This window comes from Balaenoptera acutorostrata, chromosome 20 (assembly GCF_949987535.1).
Source record: "Balaenoptera acutorostrata chromosome 20, mBalAcu1.1, whole genome shotgun sequence".
Classification (NCBI taxonomy): Eukaryota; Metazoa; Chordata; class Mammalia; order Artiodactyla; family Balaenopteridae; genus Balaenoptera; species Balaenoptera acutorostrata.
In genome coordinates, this window is record NC_080083.1 from 22,391,045 (window position 1) to 22,408,615 (window position 17,571).

Here is a 17,571-nt window from a genome sequence, read left to right on the forward strand (position 1 = left end):
ACCAAAGTGTTGATATGGGTTTTCAGTGTTGTTTGCTAAGCCACATTCTTTAGCATGTGTCAGTAGAAACGTTTGGAAGGAAATGCTATTTCCCTTATGAGTTACATTGAATTTTAGAGAATTTTAAGGTTAAGATTGTTTTTTCCCTCCTCCTGGGAGGGGGAGACCTCTTGGGAACCAAATAGGTTTCACTCTGTAGGCTCTTTGGCATATTCTCTCTGCTTAGATGGTTTTCCATCTGAGAGAGGTAGATAAGGACTATTGGTGTAGCTGAGAGGTTGTGGCTAGTCCTTCCTCTTCATACTTTTTATCACTAAAGTATAATCTCTAAGACAGAGTACCCGCAGATAACATTAGCTCTTTATTTTTTTTAATTTTTTTAAATAAATTTATTTATTTATTTATCTTTGGCTGCATTGGGTCTTCGTTGCTGCCCGCGGGCTTTCTCTAGTTGCAGCGAGCAGGGGCTACTCTTCGTTGTGGTGCGCGGGCTTCTCATTGTGGTGGCTTCCCTTGTTGTGGAGCACAGGCTCTAGGCGTGTGGGCTTCAGTAGTTGTGGCACGTGGGCTCAGTAGTTGTGGCTCGCAGGCTCTAGAGTGCAGGCTCAGTAGTCGTGGCACATGGGCTTATTTGCTCCATGGCATGTGGGATCTTCCCGGACCAGGGCTCGAACCCGTGTCCCCCGCATTGGCAGGTGGATTCTTAACCACTGCACCACCAGGGAAGTCCAACATTAGCTCTTTAAAGAGCTGTCTTTTTAAAGCTATTTTGGTCTTTATATGTACTCTCTATATTGAGACAATGATATTAAGACTATTCCTAAGTAGTAAGGGTTATTATATTATCTTTAGAAATGAAGAAGGCACCAATTTATTGGAAAATAGATGTTATTATATGAAATCATTTAGATTGACCCTTCAACACCTCTCAGCTGCAGTTTCGTATATGTGAAAGGAAAATCATGTCTATTTTACTGGATAGTTGTAAAGATGAAATTGTGTATAATAAATATAAAGTACCTTGCATGATTTCTTTTTCCTTGTTTCTCCTTGGTGCTCCTATTAATTCATTTATTCATTCACTCAATGAACATGGAGACCCACAGTTTAATAAGATATGATCTTGCTCTAGGAAACAAATAATTTCAATACAGTGAGGTAAGTGCTATAATAGAAATATGCACAGGGTACATGGAACACAGAGATGAGACATCGTAACTCTGGCCCCTGCTCTTGGGTTAAGGGTTAAGAGGGGTTAACAGGGTTAAGAGAGCTTTCCGAAATGGTTTTTAACTAGCCAAGAATGAGTAAGAGTTAGTGAAGCAACTAGGGGGAAGACAAAGGTATTACAGGCAGAAAGAACGTATATGCAAATGTTTGAAGGTGTGACACAGTGGTTTCTGGAAACTGCAAGTGGCTTGTTAAAGTACAAGACATGATCTAGTATTTGTCAAGGATGGTCTTGTTTTTCATGTTAGCACCATCAACAAAAGCAAAATAATAGATAATATAGTAATAAGAGCAAGGTGGGGGTTTTTTTGGTGGGGAGACAGATTAAGTTTGGAGTACATGTGATACATGCAGATTCTAGAAATCCTACAAAAAATTGAATATATCCTTCTAGAACTTAGAAATAATAAGAACTAGAGATTAAGAGTGTACATTATTAGCAAATATGTGATAGTTAACACTACCTCCTGAAAGATCAGATAGAAAATGAAGAGAAGAGGGTTAAGGATGAAATTTTACAGAAGGCTAAAATTTAGGGATAGATTCAGGAAGATAGGCCCATAAACAGTGTGGAGAAGAAATGGTCAGAGAAATAGAAGAAACAGAAGAGAAAAGCAATGAGAAAAGAGAATTTCAATAAGGAAGGCTCAAAGGTGTCAGTAGTCCAATAAAATAGGAATCAAAATCTGTCTAGCAATTAGGGAATCATTGGTAACCGTTGCAGGAGAAGTTTCAGTGGAACAATGTGAGTATGCAGACTAATATAGGAAGATAAGGAATGAATGGGATGGGACATGGAGACAGCCAATGTGGACAAGTTTTTTGAGAATTTTGGATGAGAAGGGAAAAAGAAAAGGCAGTAACTAAGGAGAAATTTGGGGTCAAGAGAGAATTTTTGTGTTTCAGAATGGAAGAGACTTAGGAATGTTTCTGAGAGGAAGGAGCCAAGGGCAGGGGTGGGGGCCGGGGGGTAGCAGTACACAAGAGAGCTAGAGGAGATGGAAGGAGATGGGATCATGAGCACCAGTGGACAAAAGTACTCATATCTTTTGATTAAGAAATTCTATTTCCTGGTATTTATTCTGAAGAACAAAAATCAGTAATGGGGCAAAAACGTTCATACAGGGATATTCATTGCAGTGTTATTTAAAATAACAAGAAACCAGGAATAACTTAAGTGTCCACCATTAGTGATTAGTTACGTAAAATCTGTTACACCAGTTCTATGAAGTACCATGCACCCATTAAAAAATATTTTGTGGGGAGGAGCTTCAAGATGGTGGAAGAGTAAGATGTGGAGATCACCTTCCTCCCCACAAATACATCAGAAATACATCTACACGTGGAACAACCCCTACGGAACACCTACTGAATGCTGGCAGAAGACCTCAGACCTCCCAAAAGGCAAGAAACTCCCTACGTACCTGGGTAGGGCAAAAGAAAAAAGAAAAAACAGAGACAAAAGAATAGGGATGGGACCTGCACCAGTGGGAGGGAGCTGTGAAGGAGGAAAGGTTTCCACACACTAGGAAGCCCCTTTGCAGGCAGAGACTGCGGTGGCGGAGGGGGGAAGCTTCGGAGCCACGGAGGAGAGCGCAGCAACAGGGGTGCGGAGGGCAAAGCGGAGAGATTCCTGCACGGAGGCTCGGTGCCGACCAGCACTCACCAAACCGAGAGGCTTGTCTGCTCACCCGCCGGGGCGGGCGGGGGCTGGGAGCTGAGGCTCCGGCTTCGGAAGTCAGATCCCGGGGAGAGGCCTGGGGTTGGCTGCGTGAACACAGCCTGAAGGGTGCTAGTGCACCACAGCTAGCCAGGAGGGAGTCCAGGAAAAGGTCTGGAACTGCTGAAGAGGCAAAAGACTTTTTCATGCCTCTTTGTTTCCTGGTGCCCGAGGAGAGGGGATTAAGAGCACCGCTTAAAGGAGCTCCAGAGATGGGCGCGAGCCGCGGCTATCAACACGGACCCCAGAGACGGGCATGAGACGCTAAGCCTGCTGCTGCCGCCACCAAGAAGCCTGTGTGCAAGCACAGGTCACTCTCCACACCTCCCCTCCTGGGAGCCTGTGCAGCCCGCCACTGGCAGGGTCCCGTGATCCAGGGACAACTTCCCCAGGAGAATACACGGCGCACCTCAGGCTGGTGCAACATCACGCCGGCCTCTATGATCATCTCTATAGATGCAGAAAAAGCTTTCAACAAAATTCAACACCGATTTGTGATAAAAACTCTCCAGAAAGTAGGCATAGAGGGAACTAACCTCAACATAATAAAGGCCATATATGACAAACCCACAGCCAACATCATTCGCAATGGTGAAAAACTGAAACCGTATCCACTAAGATCAGGAACAAGACAAGGTTGACCACTCTCACCACTATTATTCAACATAGTTTTGGAAGTTTTAGCCACAGCAATCAGAGAAGAAAAAGAAATAAAAGGAATCCAAATCAGAAAAGAAGAAGTAAAGCTGTCACTGTTTGCAGATGACATTATACTATACATAGAGAATCCTAAAGACTCTACCAGAAAACTACTAGAGCTAATCAATGAATTTGGTAAAATAGCAGGATGCAAAATTAATGCACAGAAATCTCTTGCATTCCTATACACTAATGATGAAAAATGGGAAAGAGAAATTAAGGAAACACTCCCATTTACCATTGCAAGAAAAAGAATAAAATACCTAGGAATAAACCTACCTAGGGAGAAAAAAGACCTGTATGCAGAAAACTATAAGACACTTATGAAAAAATTAAAGATGATACAAACAGATGGAGAGATATACCATGTTCTTGGATTGGAAGAATCAACATTGTGAAAATGACTATACTACCCAAAACAATCTACAGATTCAATTCAATCCCTGTCAAACTACCACTGGCATTTTTCACAGAACTAGAACAAAATATTTCACAATTTGTATGGAAACACAAAAGACCCTGAAGAGCCAAAGCAATTTTGAGAAAGAAAAAGGGAGCTGGAGGAATCAGGCTCCCTGACTTCAGACTATACTACAAAGCTACAGTAATCAAGACAGTATGGTACTGGCGCAAAAACAAATATAGATCAATGGAACAGGATAGAAAGCCCAGAGATAAACCCATGCACATATGGTCACCTTGTCTTTGATAAAGGAGGCAAGAATATACAGTGGAGAAAAGACAGACTCTTCAATAAGTGGTGCCGGGAAAACTGGACAGCTACGTGTAAAAAAATGAAATTAGAACACTCCCTAACACCATACACAAAAATAAACTCAAAATGGATTAAAGACCTAAATGTAAGGCCAGACACTATCAAACTCTTAGAGGAAAACATAGGCAGAACTATGACATAAATCACAGCAAGATCCTTTTTGACCCAGCTCCTAGAGAAATGGAAATAAAAACAAAAATAAACAAATGGGACCTAATGAAACTTAAAATCTTTTGCACAGCAAAGGAAACCATAAACAAGATGAAGACAACCTCAGAATGGGAGAAAATATTTGCAAATGAAGCAAGTGACAAAGGATTAATCTCCAAAATTTACAAGCAGCTCATGCAGCTCAATATCAGAAAAACAAACAACCCAATCCAAAAATGGGCAGAAGACCTAAATAGACATTTCTCCAAAGAAGATATACAGATTGCCAACAAACACATGAAAGGATGCTCAACATCATTAATCATTAGAGAAATGCAAATCAAAACTATAATGAGATATCATCTCACACTGGTCAGAATGGCTGTCATCAACAAATGTACAAAAATAAATGCTGGAGAGGGTGTGGAGAAAAGGGAACCCTCTTGCACTGTTGGTGGGAATGTAAATTGAGACAGCCACTATGGAGAACAGTATGGAGGTTCCTTAAAAAACTAAAAATAGAATTATCATACGACCCAGCAACCCCACTACTGGGCATATACTCTGAGAAAACCATAATTCAAAAAGAGTCACGTACCAAAATGTTCATTGAAGCTCTATTTACAATAGGCAGAACATGGAAGCAACCTAAGTGTCCATCAACAGATGAATGGATAAAGAAGACGTGGCACATATATACATTGGAATATTACTCAGCCATAAAAAGAAACGAAATTGAGTTATTTGTAGTGAGGTGGATGGACCTAGAGTCTGTCATACAGAGTGAAGTAAGTCACAAAGAGAAAAACAAAAACCATATGCTAACACATATATATGGAATCTTAAAAAAAAAAAAATGGGTGTGAAGAACCTAGGGGCAAGACGGGAATAAAGACGCAGACCTACTAGAGAATGGACTTGAGGATACTGGGAGGGGTAGGGTAAGCTGGGACAAAGTGAGAGAGTGGCATGGACATATATACACTACCAAACTTAAAATAGGTAGTTAGTGGGAAGCAGTCACATAGCACAGGGAAATCAGCTCTGTGCTTTGTGACCACCTAGAGGGTTGGGATAGGGAGGGTGGGAGGGAGGGAGATGCAAGAGGGAAGAGATATGGGGACATATGTATATGTATAACTGATTCAGTTTGTTATAAAGCAGAAACTAACACACCATTGTAAAGCAATTATACTCTAATAAAGATGTTAAAAAAATCAATAAAAACATTAAAAAATTTTGCGGGATAACATTTATTGGTCTGAGAATGCATTCTGACAAATTGTTACACTGTTTATCTATTACTGTGTAACACTGTTACCACAAATTTAACAACTTAAAACAATGGACATCTATTACCTCAGTTTCTGTAGCTGGGTCTTCTGCTTCAGGTTATCACAAGGCTGCCATCAGCATTCAGCTGGGGCTGCAGTCTCATCCGAGGCTTGACTTGGGATGGATCTGCTTTCAAACTAACATGGTTGTTGGCAGCATTCAGTTTTCTGTTTGGACTGAGGACCTGATTGTGTTGCTGGTTGTTGGCTAGAGACTGCTCTTGGCTCCTTGTCACGTGGGCCACCCCAAAATGACTGCCTGCTTCCTCAAAGCCGGCAAGGGAAAGTCTCCCAGTAAGATCGGCTACATTCTTATGCACTGTTAGTTTGGCAGTGACATCTCCTCATCCTTGCCATATTCTCTTGGCTAAAAGCAAGTCATAGATTGTGCCCACACTGAAGGAGAGGGGATAACTTAAGATATGAATACCTGGAGACTTGGGATCATGGGTCTGTCCATCACAATTGCTTAGAAAAAAGTTGGCTGTAAGGAGACTGATAGCATGATATAATAATAGAAAGAAAGTACATTGTGTATAGTCAGAGAAAAAAAAAATGTGTAATGACATATACCAAAACAGCAATCTGGTTACCTCTGTGGGTGGTAGTTAAAGACAAGCGATAACCTAGAAAAACATGTTAACAGCAGAGTTTCTACCTATAATATGAGCACAAGACACCCTTCAAAAGAAAATGAACAGAGAACATGAATAGATAGTCCATAAAAGAAGAATTAAAAAGGAACACTAAACACATGAAAAGAGATTCAATTCCAATGGTAATCAAAGAAATGCTAACCAAAACAACAATAGATTGGGATTTTTAAAAATTTATAGGACTGGCAAAATTTCAAATTGATAATACCCAATATAGCTGAGAGTATAGGCAATTTGGCACCCCCATTGCAAGTGAGGGTCTAAAGTGGTTCGGTTAGTATGGGAAGATATCCACAATATATTAAATTGGTTAGCAGTTTATGGTTTCTAGTATATCAAAGCATGAACTGACTATCTCTGAATTGTGGGACAATGGGTGATTTTGACTTTTAAAAAACAGTACATCCTGATATATTTTCTAAATTTTTAAATAATCAGCACGCTTTCCCTCATAATCAGAGAGAATGATATACCTGTTTTTACTTTGAACAAACTGTTAGGGCCTCATATCTTACTCTGAGTGGAATTTTTAAAGAAGGACTTAAAACCTTTAAAAATTAAGAGCACGAGATAAGAAACATAATAAATATGGTGGAGATGGACCTTGAGAAAGTTATTTAACTGCTCCAAGCCATAATTCCCTATAAACTGGGTGCTAATAATACATGTTATATATAAGATTATTGAGGATGAAATGAAATAATATATATAAAGCGCTTAGTACAGTCCCTGCACATTGTAGCTGCTCTGCCACAATTACTGCCAGAAAAGGAAGAGAGAAACATCAGGTGACAGATTTGAAAGGGGATACTGAGCCAAAAAAAAAAAAAAAAAAAGTAAGGAGGGAAAGAAGTTATCTTTTTAAAGTATCTTTCCATCCAGATAAACGTTTTTCAAGCACTTGATAGACTCCTATAACTAACCTTTCCTGTTTAGCCAGTCTACGGACCCTCCAGACTCTACCCTGTTTCCCCATTCTGTCCCAGCTTTACACCAGGAAAAGGGGTTTCTCAGAATATAGTGCAAGTTAAAGATAAAAGGTGTCACTGAGCTTTTTCTCAGAATAGAATAATGGGCCCCTTAAATGACAGATACATCATCCTAGATATAGGGATCATAAAGACCCTTTGAAAAGGTCACACGGTGAAAAGTTTGAGACCTGCTGTTTTAGTGTAAGAGCTCCTAACTATGAGATTACCACTGTTAGTACTGTGGCTTAACAAAGAGCCTCCAAATAAATGGTTCTGGGAATCACCCCATTAATACAGTTTGTCCTGTGGTTACGTATGATGGTACCTGTCCTTTACACAGTTTTTGCTCTGCTGTTACATTTCTGAAAATAAAGCATGTGTTCTCTGTTAATTTGCTTGTGTTTTCAGAATACATTAAGATGGCAGATCACTATGTGCCAGTGCCAGGAGGACCAAACAACAACAACTATGCAAATGTGGAATTAATTCTTGATATTGCTAAAAGGATTCCAGTACAAGTAAGAGATGCCAGTATCTCCTCGAAATCCAAATTGAGCCTTTTTTAAAAAAAAATTTTTATGGGAGTATAGTTGATTTGCAATGTTGTATTAGTTTCTGCTGTACAGCAAAGTGAATCAGTTATACATATACATCTATCCACTCTTTTTTAGAGTCTTTTCCCACATAGGCCATTACAGGGTATTGAGAAGAGTTTCCTTTGCCAAATTCAGCCATTTTACAGTTGGGCACAAGGGGATAGCCAGTGAAGAACTTTTAATTTTATATGAAGCATCTTTGTTGAACATTGGTAAAAGCCTTTATATGGGATATAACAGACAGGGAAAGGAAAGATGGAAAGAATGGAATGAGCCAACATAAAGTAAACATAATCCAAACAAGAAGATTGTAAGGGTCTTTCAGAGATTATTCTATCCATTTCACCTTCAAACCTCCTAGAAGGAAAAGTTGCCTGTTTCCAATGGAATACTCTTAGTCCAGAATATGGTAGTGTAGAAGGAGGTTGTTTCTTCCCTATTACATTGTGTTGAGGAGTTTAGGGTAAGTGTCTTAAAGCCCAAAGAGAAAAAAACTCGGGATTTGTATGGCAGTATAACCACTAGATGTGAAGGTGGAGTTGGGTGGCCAAAGTAATTCAGTCTGTGGAAGAAAACCAACATTTCTAGAAGAGGCTCTATAGAGTCTAGTTGAAAGGCTATGAACTGAGTTTCCTAAAGAGCAACAATACTAGCTGGATCTTAATATCAGTTTCAACCTGTTTTTGACCTCTTCAGAGGTTTTACCACAATGGACTGCTTATTGTTGTTCTGTGAAAAGTTTGCCAAGAATCAGGCATAGAAGCTGAATTAGGCATTAGGCTGCCATGGAGCTATTGTACCTCATGGAGCAGGGCCAGTCTTGGTAGAAAGTAATACAGTTTATCATGTTCTTTTTAATATGAATTTTAAGAATGAATCATATTGTGTTCCGTTGTAGGCAGTTTGGGCTGGCTGGGGTCATGCTTCTGAGAATCCCAAGCTCCCAGAACTTCTTTTGAAAAATGGCATCGCCTTCATGGGTAAGCCTTTCTGATATACTGTTCCTGTCTTTCTGTTTCTCTCTGTCATTTTGGCCCATATTCTCCTCTTCTTCCGTTTAACATGCACTGGGCTCTTATTTTTTCATCAGTCAGCAGCTCTCAGAGTAACCCTTTTCTTCATTTCTTTTTCTTTTTCTTTTTTTTTTTAATCCTTCATCATTTCTTACATCCTGCATCTTGATTGTGTTTTTTGTCCCTGGATTCTTTTCTATGAGATATGGAGGAGGCTCTGATTTCCAGAACACTGGCTTTTAAAAACTTTGCCGTTAACGTTAAGAAAACATGTGGAGAAAGGACCTATTTTTATATAGAAAAGATAATTGAATACTTAGGATACGCTGGCAGTGTGCTCTGAATCATTTCTTTCACATTTAAGCATATAGATTATATTCCTATAAGTGAGAGCTGTTTCTTCTGACTTTTCTGCTGTCCTATACAGAGAGAAAATTTGAGGTTATATGGCTCAAAGTGTTTCTGCCTCTATCTCTGCAATGATGATTATGCTTTGTAAAGCCTATTAAAGATAAATCTTCCTTTTGGGTTTCCCTAAGACCAAGGAGAGTATAATATTTTAAACCTGAACACCAAAACTTTATTGTCCTTACTTCAGGATATTGGTTAAAAAAAAAAAAAGAAAAAAAAAAAAAAAAAAAAGAAAGACTTTGTTAATATGGTAAAGTTGGATCATGACAGATGATAAAATCAGAGTTACATTTGTCAGGAATTTAATTCAACATATATTTATATATATTGAATTCTCCCTGTATGCAAAAATTTACCACATTAGGTTCTATGAAGGGTACAAAGATGAGCCAAAACACAGTAGTCCCCATAATCAAGTTTCTGATGTTGATGATATGTGCTGTAGGGGATACAAGACAAATACAAAAATAATCATATGGAAGACAAAATACATGTGACAGAAACGAGGCCAAAATGTTACAGTCAGGGTTCTTTCCTTGTTTTGTTTTCAGGTCCTCCAAGCCAGGCCATGTGGGCTTTGGGGGATAAGATTGCATCTTCCATAGTGGCTCAAACTGCAGGTATCCCAACTCTTCCATGGAGTGGCAGTGGTAAGAAATTATTTCTTGTTTGTATCTTAAAGTGTAGAAAAGCTCAGTAGAATATTTGGGACTGTGGCCTTGGGGCTTAAGCCTGCTTTAAAATGCGTTGGATATTTGACAGAAATAGAATACACATTAATTAATGGTATCTTGTATCTCCTGGCTTAATTGTTGTACCTGTGATTTTATCATGTCTTAAGAATGTAAATTTTGTACCAGGTATGTAGATGCTAAATTATAATGTAAATGATCTTGGGACTTAATTTGGAGAAACTCTGAGAAAACTCATCTGGTTCTGTGGATTCAGATCTACTCTGGGTAGGCTAGAATCTTCCTCAGAGATGGACTTCTTAGGTGGAATAGGCCTTTGAACCTGCCTGGGAGGTAACTGGAATCACTAAGAAAAAGCTAAAACCCACCTGCTCAGATGTTTGCCTGCCAGTATTTTCTTTTTTCTTTCTTTCTTCCTTCCTTCCTTCCTTTCTTTCTTTCTCTCTCTCTCTCTTTCTTTTTCTTTCTTTCTTTCTCTTTCTTTCTTTCTTTCTGTTTATTTAACCTTTATTTTTAAAATTTTATATTGGAGTATAGTTGATTAACAATGTTGTGTTAGTTTCAGGTGTACAGCAAAGTGATTCAGTTATATATATACATGTATCTATTCTTTTTTTAATAAATTTATTTATTTTATTTATTTATTTTTGGCTGCGTTGGGTCTTCATTACTGCACACGGGCTTTCTCTAGTTGCAGCGAGTGGGGGCTACTCTTTGTTGCAGCGTGCAGGCTTCTCATTGCGGTGGCTTCTCCTGTTGTGGAGCACAGTCTCTAGGCGCGTGGGCTTCAGTAGTTGTGGCACATGGGTTCAGTAGCTGTGGTGCATGGGCTTAGTTGCTCTGTGGCATGTGGGATCTTCCTGGGCCAGAGATCGAACCTGTGTCCCTTGCATTGGCAGGCGGATTCTTAACCACTGTGCCACCAGGGAAGTCCCTCTATTCTTTTTTGCCAGTGTTTTCTTGATTTGAGCCCACAGTCTATTGATAATTTGCTTTGCTTGTTTAATACCATTCAACCTCTCATTTGCCCTTGATGCAGAAAAATGAGGTCAATAATAAACCTTTCTTTCAGACATGCAGAAGGATGAATTTTTTGTAAAAATGATTTATTCTTGATGAATCCCCTGAAGAGTGCCTTGTGAATTATTATAGCTGATAACAATATGAACTTCTGTTTTTTTGGTACTGAAGCACAGAGAGCAAACATACACTAAAACCTCTTCCGAATAGGAACTACCATTGTCTTGAGTCAGAACAGATGTGAACTCTTGTTACTCTGGCTCTCCAGGGGGATTGCAATATCCTCTCCAGACCGGCTGGGTCAAACAGTTTAAAATAAAACGTTGAATTTGTTCTTGTTTGAATGGAGAGGCTATACCATTCCCTTTGTGGCTGAGTACAGGGACATTCAGGGAGTATGGAATCATGACTCTGCTGAGGCCAATAAAACCGCCATTTCCATTTCCAAGAGCTCATAAAGATTGAATTATTTCTCAGACCTCTGGCCCTGGAGCAGCCCTGAACACACACATCGAAGGTATTTTGCCTGCTGAGTTTATGTGAGAAGTCTGACGTGCTTTTCTGTTTGTTTGTTTTGTCTTGTATGTCCTTGCATTTTTTTAAGTTGCTGCTTGTTAGCTCTCTTGGCTTTTTCCAGCAACAGAACCCAAGTGGCCAGGTGTTGCTATAGATAAATCCTGCTAACTCCAAGGACTGATCAGGGTTTTATGGTATCCTTCTTTCTCCCATCTACCCTCAATTTTGGATAAATATGAAACCATTTCAAAGAAGGTACTGGTGGTCCAGTGGTTAGGATTCGGTGCGTTCACTGCCGTGGGGCTGCGTTTTATTTCTGGTTGGGAAACTTAAGATCCTGCAAGCCATGTGGCACCGCCAAAAAAACAGTGGGGGGAAATAAAGAAGGTATAAGCAGAAAATTGACAAGAACAGAAGCTTTTGTAGCTGCTTTTAAGTCACTGTTATCTATTGCAGGTCTTTGTGTGGACTGGCACGAAAATGATTTTTCAAAACGTATCTTAAATGTTCCTCAGGAACTATATGAAAAAGGTTGTGTGAAGGATGTGGATGACGGGCTGAAGGTAAGTTACTAACTCTAGGGAGTGATGTTTTTCAACGGACCACTTATAGTCCCAAATACAGGGATTTGGAGCCTGGTTCATGATGTACACCCATGATGGCATTAGGGTTGTAAGACCAGGAGGTATAGTTTATGAGGAGGTGACCTATGTTTCACAAAAATAATTTAAATTTGTTTTGAAGCAAGCCGTTCACTTGGACAGAACATTTCTTAGGTGGTTAAATCAGAGCTTTAAGGAGGTTCTGATTCTATTCTCTACTACCTGTTAGTATTTGTGTGCATGCGGGGGGAGTTGGGGGCAAACAACACTTTTTGCCCTACTTGAGTTCAGAACCAAGAAGCCAGGCAGAGAGAGATCAGAATGTCAGCTTTATTATGAATAGAGATGATGGTGAAAATGGTTTGAGTGTGTAACAGCAATCAGATGCGTAAACTGAATGTCAGTTAAGCAGGCTCGCTCACTGGTTACTGGTGGTGTGAATGACCGCAGAGGCAGAGCTTTTGCCATTCAGTTTATTGTATGACTGAGAGCTGGCAAACAGCGTATGTTCTGTGTAGTGGGCTGATCCCAAAGGGGAAAAGGCTGAGCTATACATGCTCAGTTTCTCCTTCCGAACTGACCAATCATAGAATTCACTCTTTTTCCCTTGGGGAAGAATGAGGGAGGGAGCTGATAGAGGCTGAAACTATTACTCTAATTATTGTCTGTCCATGTAGAAACATGAACCCAAGCAAAAGGAGGTCGGCTCTCTAACATTACTTTTTCTAGTTCTCTCCAGTTTGTTCCCCTTTCACTTTTTAATTAGTTGGAAGTGTCAGTTATGCCTCCAAGGAGATAATGAAAGAGGCTATATTTTAGAAAAACACCGTACTCTTGTTTGACTTGTATGTTATAAATTCAGGAGGAACACTGAATGCTCAACTAATTTTGCTCTGTTGTTTGCATTTCAAGTTAAGCATCCTGTAATCTCCTTAATAAGAAGAATTAATATTTCTAATTGAATTGCTAATGGTATGTTCTATTTGCTATAATTTGCAAAAGAGTAGAAGCCCTTTGTAGGGAATTAGCTATTTTGCTTATCAGTTAAAATTCCTTTTTTTCCTGGTTATAAACATAAAATTTTCTGGTAGAAAATTTGGAAAGTAAGAAAAGAGATGATAAAACCCATAAGCCCACCATCCAAAGATAAGTCTTGTTAACATATTCATATATTTTCTTCTAGCCTTTTTTGATTCATAGATTCATATAATGATAATCTTTATTAGTAGATTCCCATAACTATAATTATTATGATAATTGTAAAATTAGGGTCTTACTATATACATTGTTTTTGTAATCCTAGGTTTTTTTCTACCTATACATAAGCATTTTCCTCATGGCATTAAAATTCTTCTAAAATATTTTAAATGGATGACCTGTGCCTAGAGCTTTTATATATTTTTAAAAGGCCTGCCTTTTTCTTATATTATGTGGGCTACCCTATTTTTTTTTATAGTGTTTTTTTTTTTTTTTTTGCCATCTACCATATTTATTAATTCATTCTACAAATATTTATTGAACATTAACTCTGTGCCAGGAACTCTGTTAAAGCACTGGAGATACAGTAGTAATTTAGTCACACATAGACACTGACCATATAATACTTTCCTATGTGCTTTTTTTTTTTTTTTTTAAAGATTTATTGATTGATTGATTGATTGATTGCTGTGTTGGGTCTTCGTTTCTGTGCGAGGGCTTTCTCTAGCTGCGGCAAGTGGGGGCCACTCTTCATCGCAGTGCGCGGGCCTCTCACCGTTGCGGCCTCTCTTGTTGCAGAGCACAGGCTCCAGACGCGCAGGCTCAGTAGTTGTGGCTCACGGGCCTAGCTGCTCCGCGGCATGTGGGATCCTCCCAGACCAGGGCTCGAACCCGTGTCCCCTGCATTAGCAGGCAGATTCTCGACCACTGCGCCACCAGGGAAGCCCCTCCTATGTGCTTTAATGAAGAAAATAAATAATGCTGTGGGAACACATAAGAGAGGCTTGTGAATGCTTCTTAGAGGAAGTGACGCCTATGCTGAGTCTGTGATGATAGGCTGATATACAGTTTCTCCAATTATGAGAGCGAGGCATACTGTATGGTAATGTAATTCTTTGAAAGCAAAGAGTTCTGGAGGCTGGGAAGCCCAGGACAACGGTGCCAGATGAATCTGGCTCCTGGGGAAGGCTTTCTTCCTGGCTTGGCTGTATTCTTGCATGGTGGAGAGAAACTATAGTGTTTTTTAAAATTCATTTATTTTATGTATTTATTATTATTATTTTTTTGGCTGTGTTTGGTCTTCGTTGCTGTGCACGGGCTTTCTCTAGCGGTAGCGAGCGGGAGCCACTCTTCGTTGTGGTGCATGGGCTTCTCATTGCGGTGTCTTCTCTTGTTGCGGAGCCTGGGCTCTAGGTACATGGGCTTCAGTAGTTGTGGCACGTGGGCTCAGTAGTTGTGGCTCGTGGGCTCTAGAGCGCAGGCTCAGTAGTTGTGGCGCACGGGCTTAGTTGCTCCGCGGCATGTGGGATCTTCCCAGGCCAGGGCTCGAACCTGTGTCCCTTGCATTGGCATGCAGATTCTTAACCACTGTGCCACCAGGGAAGCCCCCCCTATTTTTTTTTAAGTCTTTCTCACAACTGTGGCTGTTTCTTCATTTATCACCCAGTGATTGAGTTCATCATGCTAATTTTGTTTATAAGCATAGAAGTGAATAGTTAAGAGAGTTTAGAAGAGATGGGACTGTGAGTGAAGGATTTTCATGCCTAATCTACTGACAAAAATTAAAATGTGAAATGGTCTTTTTCTGGTGACACTTTTTTACATATTGTTACAGTGTAAACCGTGAAACACTGGAATGTTTTGACAAAGGAATGACTCAGTTATTTTAAACTTTTGGTTAACTTTTCCCCAATTTACTTTTTGCCTTAACTATAATATGGACATCTTCCATATCATTGCATGTAAAGGCTACCTCATTCCTTTAATAATTGCATAGTAGTCTAGTAAATAGGTATATCTTGATTTAACTGGCTCCTTACTTAATGGATATATAATTAAATATTCAAAAAGTTTTGGGATCATCACCTGATCATTATAAAATACTGTAAATGTGAAAAGCACATTTAGAGCATGTGTTGAAAATTAGTTTTCTGACTACTTTCATTAATATTTTGGTATCTTGTTATTTTTATCTTTATCAAAAAGTTGAGTGAGAAAAATTTCTGGATATGTGAGAATCCTGATTTGTTGAGTCTTATGTGTTGTCGGAGGGTCAGAAGCTATGCTGAGGCCATCAGCTTATAATAAGTGAACTGTGTATGTCTTTTTGTCTTTTTTTTAAATAAAAATTATGGAATAAAGACAGAAAGTGTATACTCTGGTAACTTGAAAATAAAATAAAAATTATGGGTAATAGACAAATTCCTGCATCTTATGAGAAATTCTAATAATACAGAAATATATACAGTAAAAAGTGAAAGTTTATATCTACTCATCTTCCTTTTATAAATCACCGCTGGTGGATTTTCTAGACTTGTTTTTTTATACTTACATATGTAAGTGTGTGAATGCATACATAATTATACATATAGTTTTACTTTGTTTTTGACCTATATGGGATTATCTTAGATTGAACCATACAAAATTGCCAATATTCAACCATTTTTTTACCTAGCAAAAAAACGCAATTTCTTCTTGTTCAACCCAATAGTACAAATATTATTCAGGTACTTTTTTTTCCCACCTAATAGTATATCTTCAGGATCTTTCTATTTTGCTATATATAGACCTACCAAATGACAGCATTTTTAAAGGGAGAAAATGCCAGTTTTCTCCTTCCCTACTAATACCATTCTCATTTCCATTTTTCTCTTTCTTCTTGAAGGCAGCGGAGGAAGTTGGATATCCAGTAATGATCAAGGCCTCAGAAGGAGGAGGAGGGAAGGGAATCAGAAAAGTCAACAATGAAGATGACTTCCCTAACCTCTTTAGACAGGTAGAGTACAAGCTGTCGTTATTTATTGGAACTAACATGTATATCAGAGATGCATGTAATTTGGATGTCCAGAAAATATTTAGATTTTTTAATCTACAGCTAATCCTGTCTTTCTTTCTAGCCTCTACCTGCTTATTAGCAGGGGAAAAGAATTAATAAAATGTCCAGTTCAATTTAAGGTTTTATTCATTTAGGTAATTCAAGCAGTAGAGTTATTCTGTCTTATATAATATTGCTCAGTTTCTCAGATAGCTCTTCTGCATATGGTTTGTGTGGCTCATAGGAACTCATAGTAACAAGCAAGAGTCAGTACCTTTCTACATTTTTGTGCCCCTCTTCTGCTGGCACTTTAGACAATGTATGTGACACGGTTAATTCCTGATCTGGATGCTCTTGGCCTGGCCTCACTCAAGCTCTTTGACTGACTTCACCTCACTTCAGTTCAAATTGGCTGCAGGCTCCTGAGTTTCTGTCATGTGTTGTGGCCCAGTAGTCTATAATACCGTGGCCTGTACTGCATGGCCACCACACCCTGGCACAGGGACCCTGTGGCAGTCCCATGTTCTATGAGAACGGAGGGTGGCTCAGGAAAGCTAAACCTAGAATCTCTCTCTGCCTAATCCTCTGATTTGCAGCCAAGGATGTGGCCATACTACAAGCTGGTTGTGGAGGCCAAAAAAATGATTTCTTTTCAGAATCTTAGAGAAAGAATCAGAAGACAGGAGTCTCTTTTTCCTGCCCTCAGAGTCACCCTTACATACTTGACTCACTTTTTTTTTTCTCCTACCAATACCCAGATAAAGAAGAGGCAGAAAAAGGAAAATTGGGACACCTTCTGGGCTTTTCACTTCCCTAGCTTCCCACTTTTTCTTATTTTTCCCAGCATCTTTTACTTTGTACCATCTTTTACTAGTACCCCTAGCCACATATTATTTGCCCCTTTTTTTTTTTTTAAACCATTCAGCACCAAACTCTTGCTTCATTGTCATGAGCTAAAGAGAAAAACTCTGTGAGCTGGGTCTTCCATGATTTGATATACTAGACAAAGAAAGTGATAAAGGTATTGTTTTGCTGCATTATCCTATTTTGAGTGTCAGTATTTGAATATTACCTGTCATTTACTTTATATTCCTTCTGTAATAATTCTAATTTCATAAGTAGGTCAGTGCATGTTAATTTTTTAAAATGTTAACTCCTTTAGAGAATTCAAAAT

The 17,571-nt window shown here is 39.0% G+C and overlaps 1 protein-coding gene across 8 annotated transcripts in view; it reads left to right on the forward strand.

Annotated features, from left to right (window-relative positions):
* ACACA (acetyl-CoA carboxylase alpha) overlaps nt 1-17,571 on the forward strand; it is a 210,266-nt gene that overhangs the window by 90,428 nt on the left and 102,267 nt on the right. For all 8 annotated transcript variants that reach the window (XM_057535458.1, XM_057535459.1, XM_057535463.1 and 5 more), the window contains 5 exons: nt 7,944-8,053; nt 9,030-9,111; nt 10,107-10,205; nt 12,240-12,346; nt 16,248-16,358. In XM_057535458.1, the coding sequence (XP_057391441.1) occupies nt 7,944-8,053; nt 9,030-9,111; nt 10,107-10,205; nt 12,240-12,346; nt 16,248-16,358 (509 nt within the window). The remainder of the gene's footprint in view (nt 1-7,943; nt 8,054-9,029; nt 9,112-10,106; nt 10,206-12,239; nt 12,347-16,247; nt 16,359-17,571) is intronic.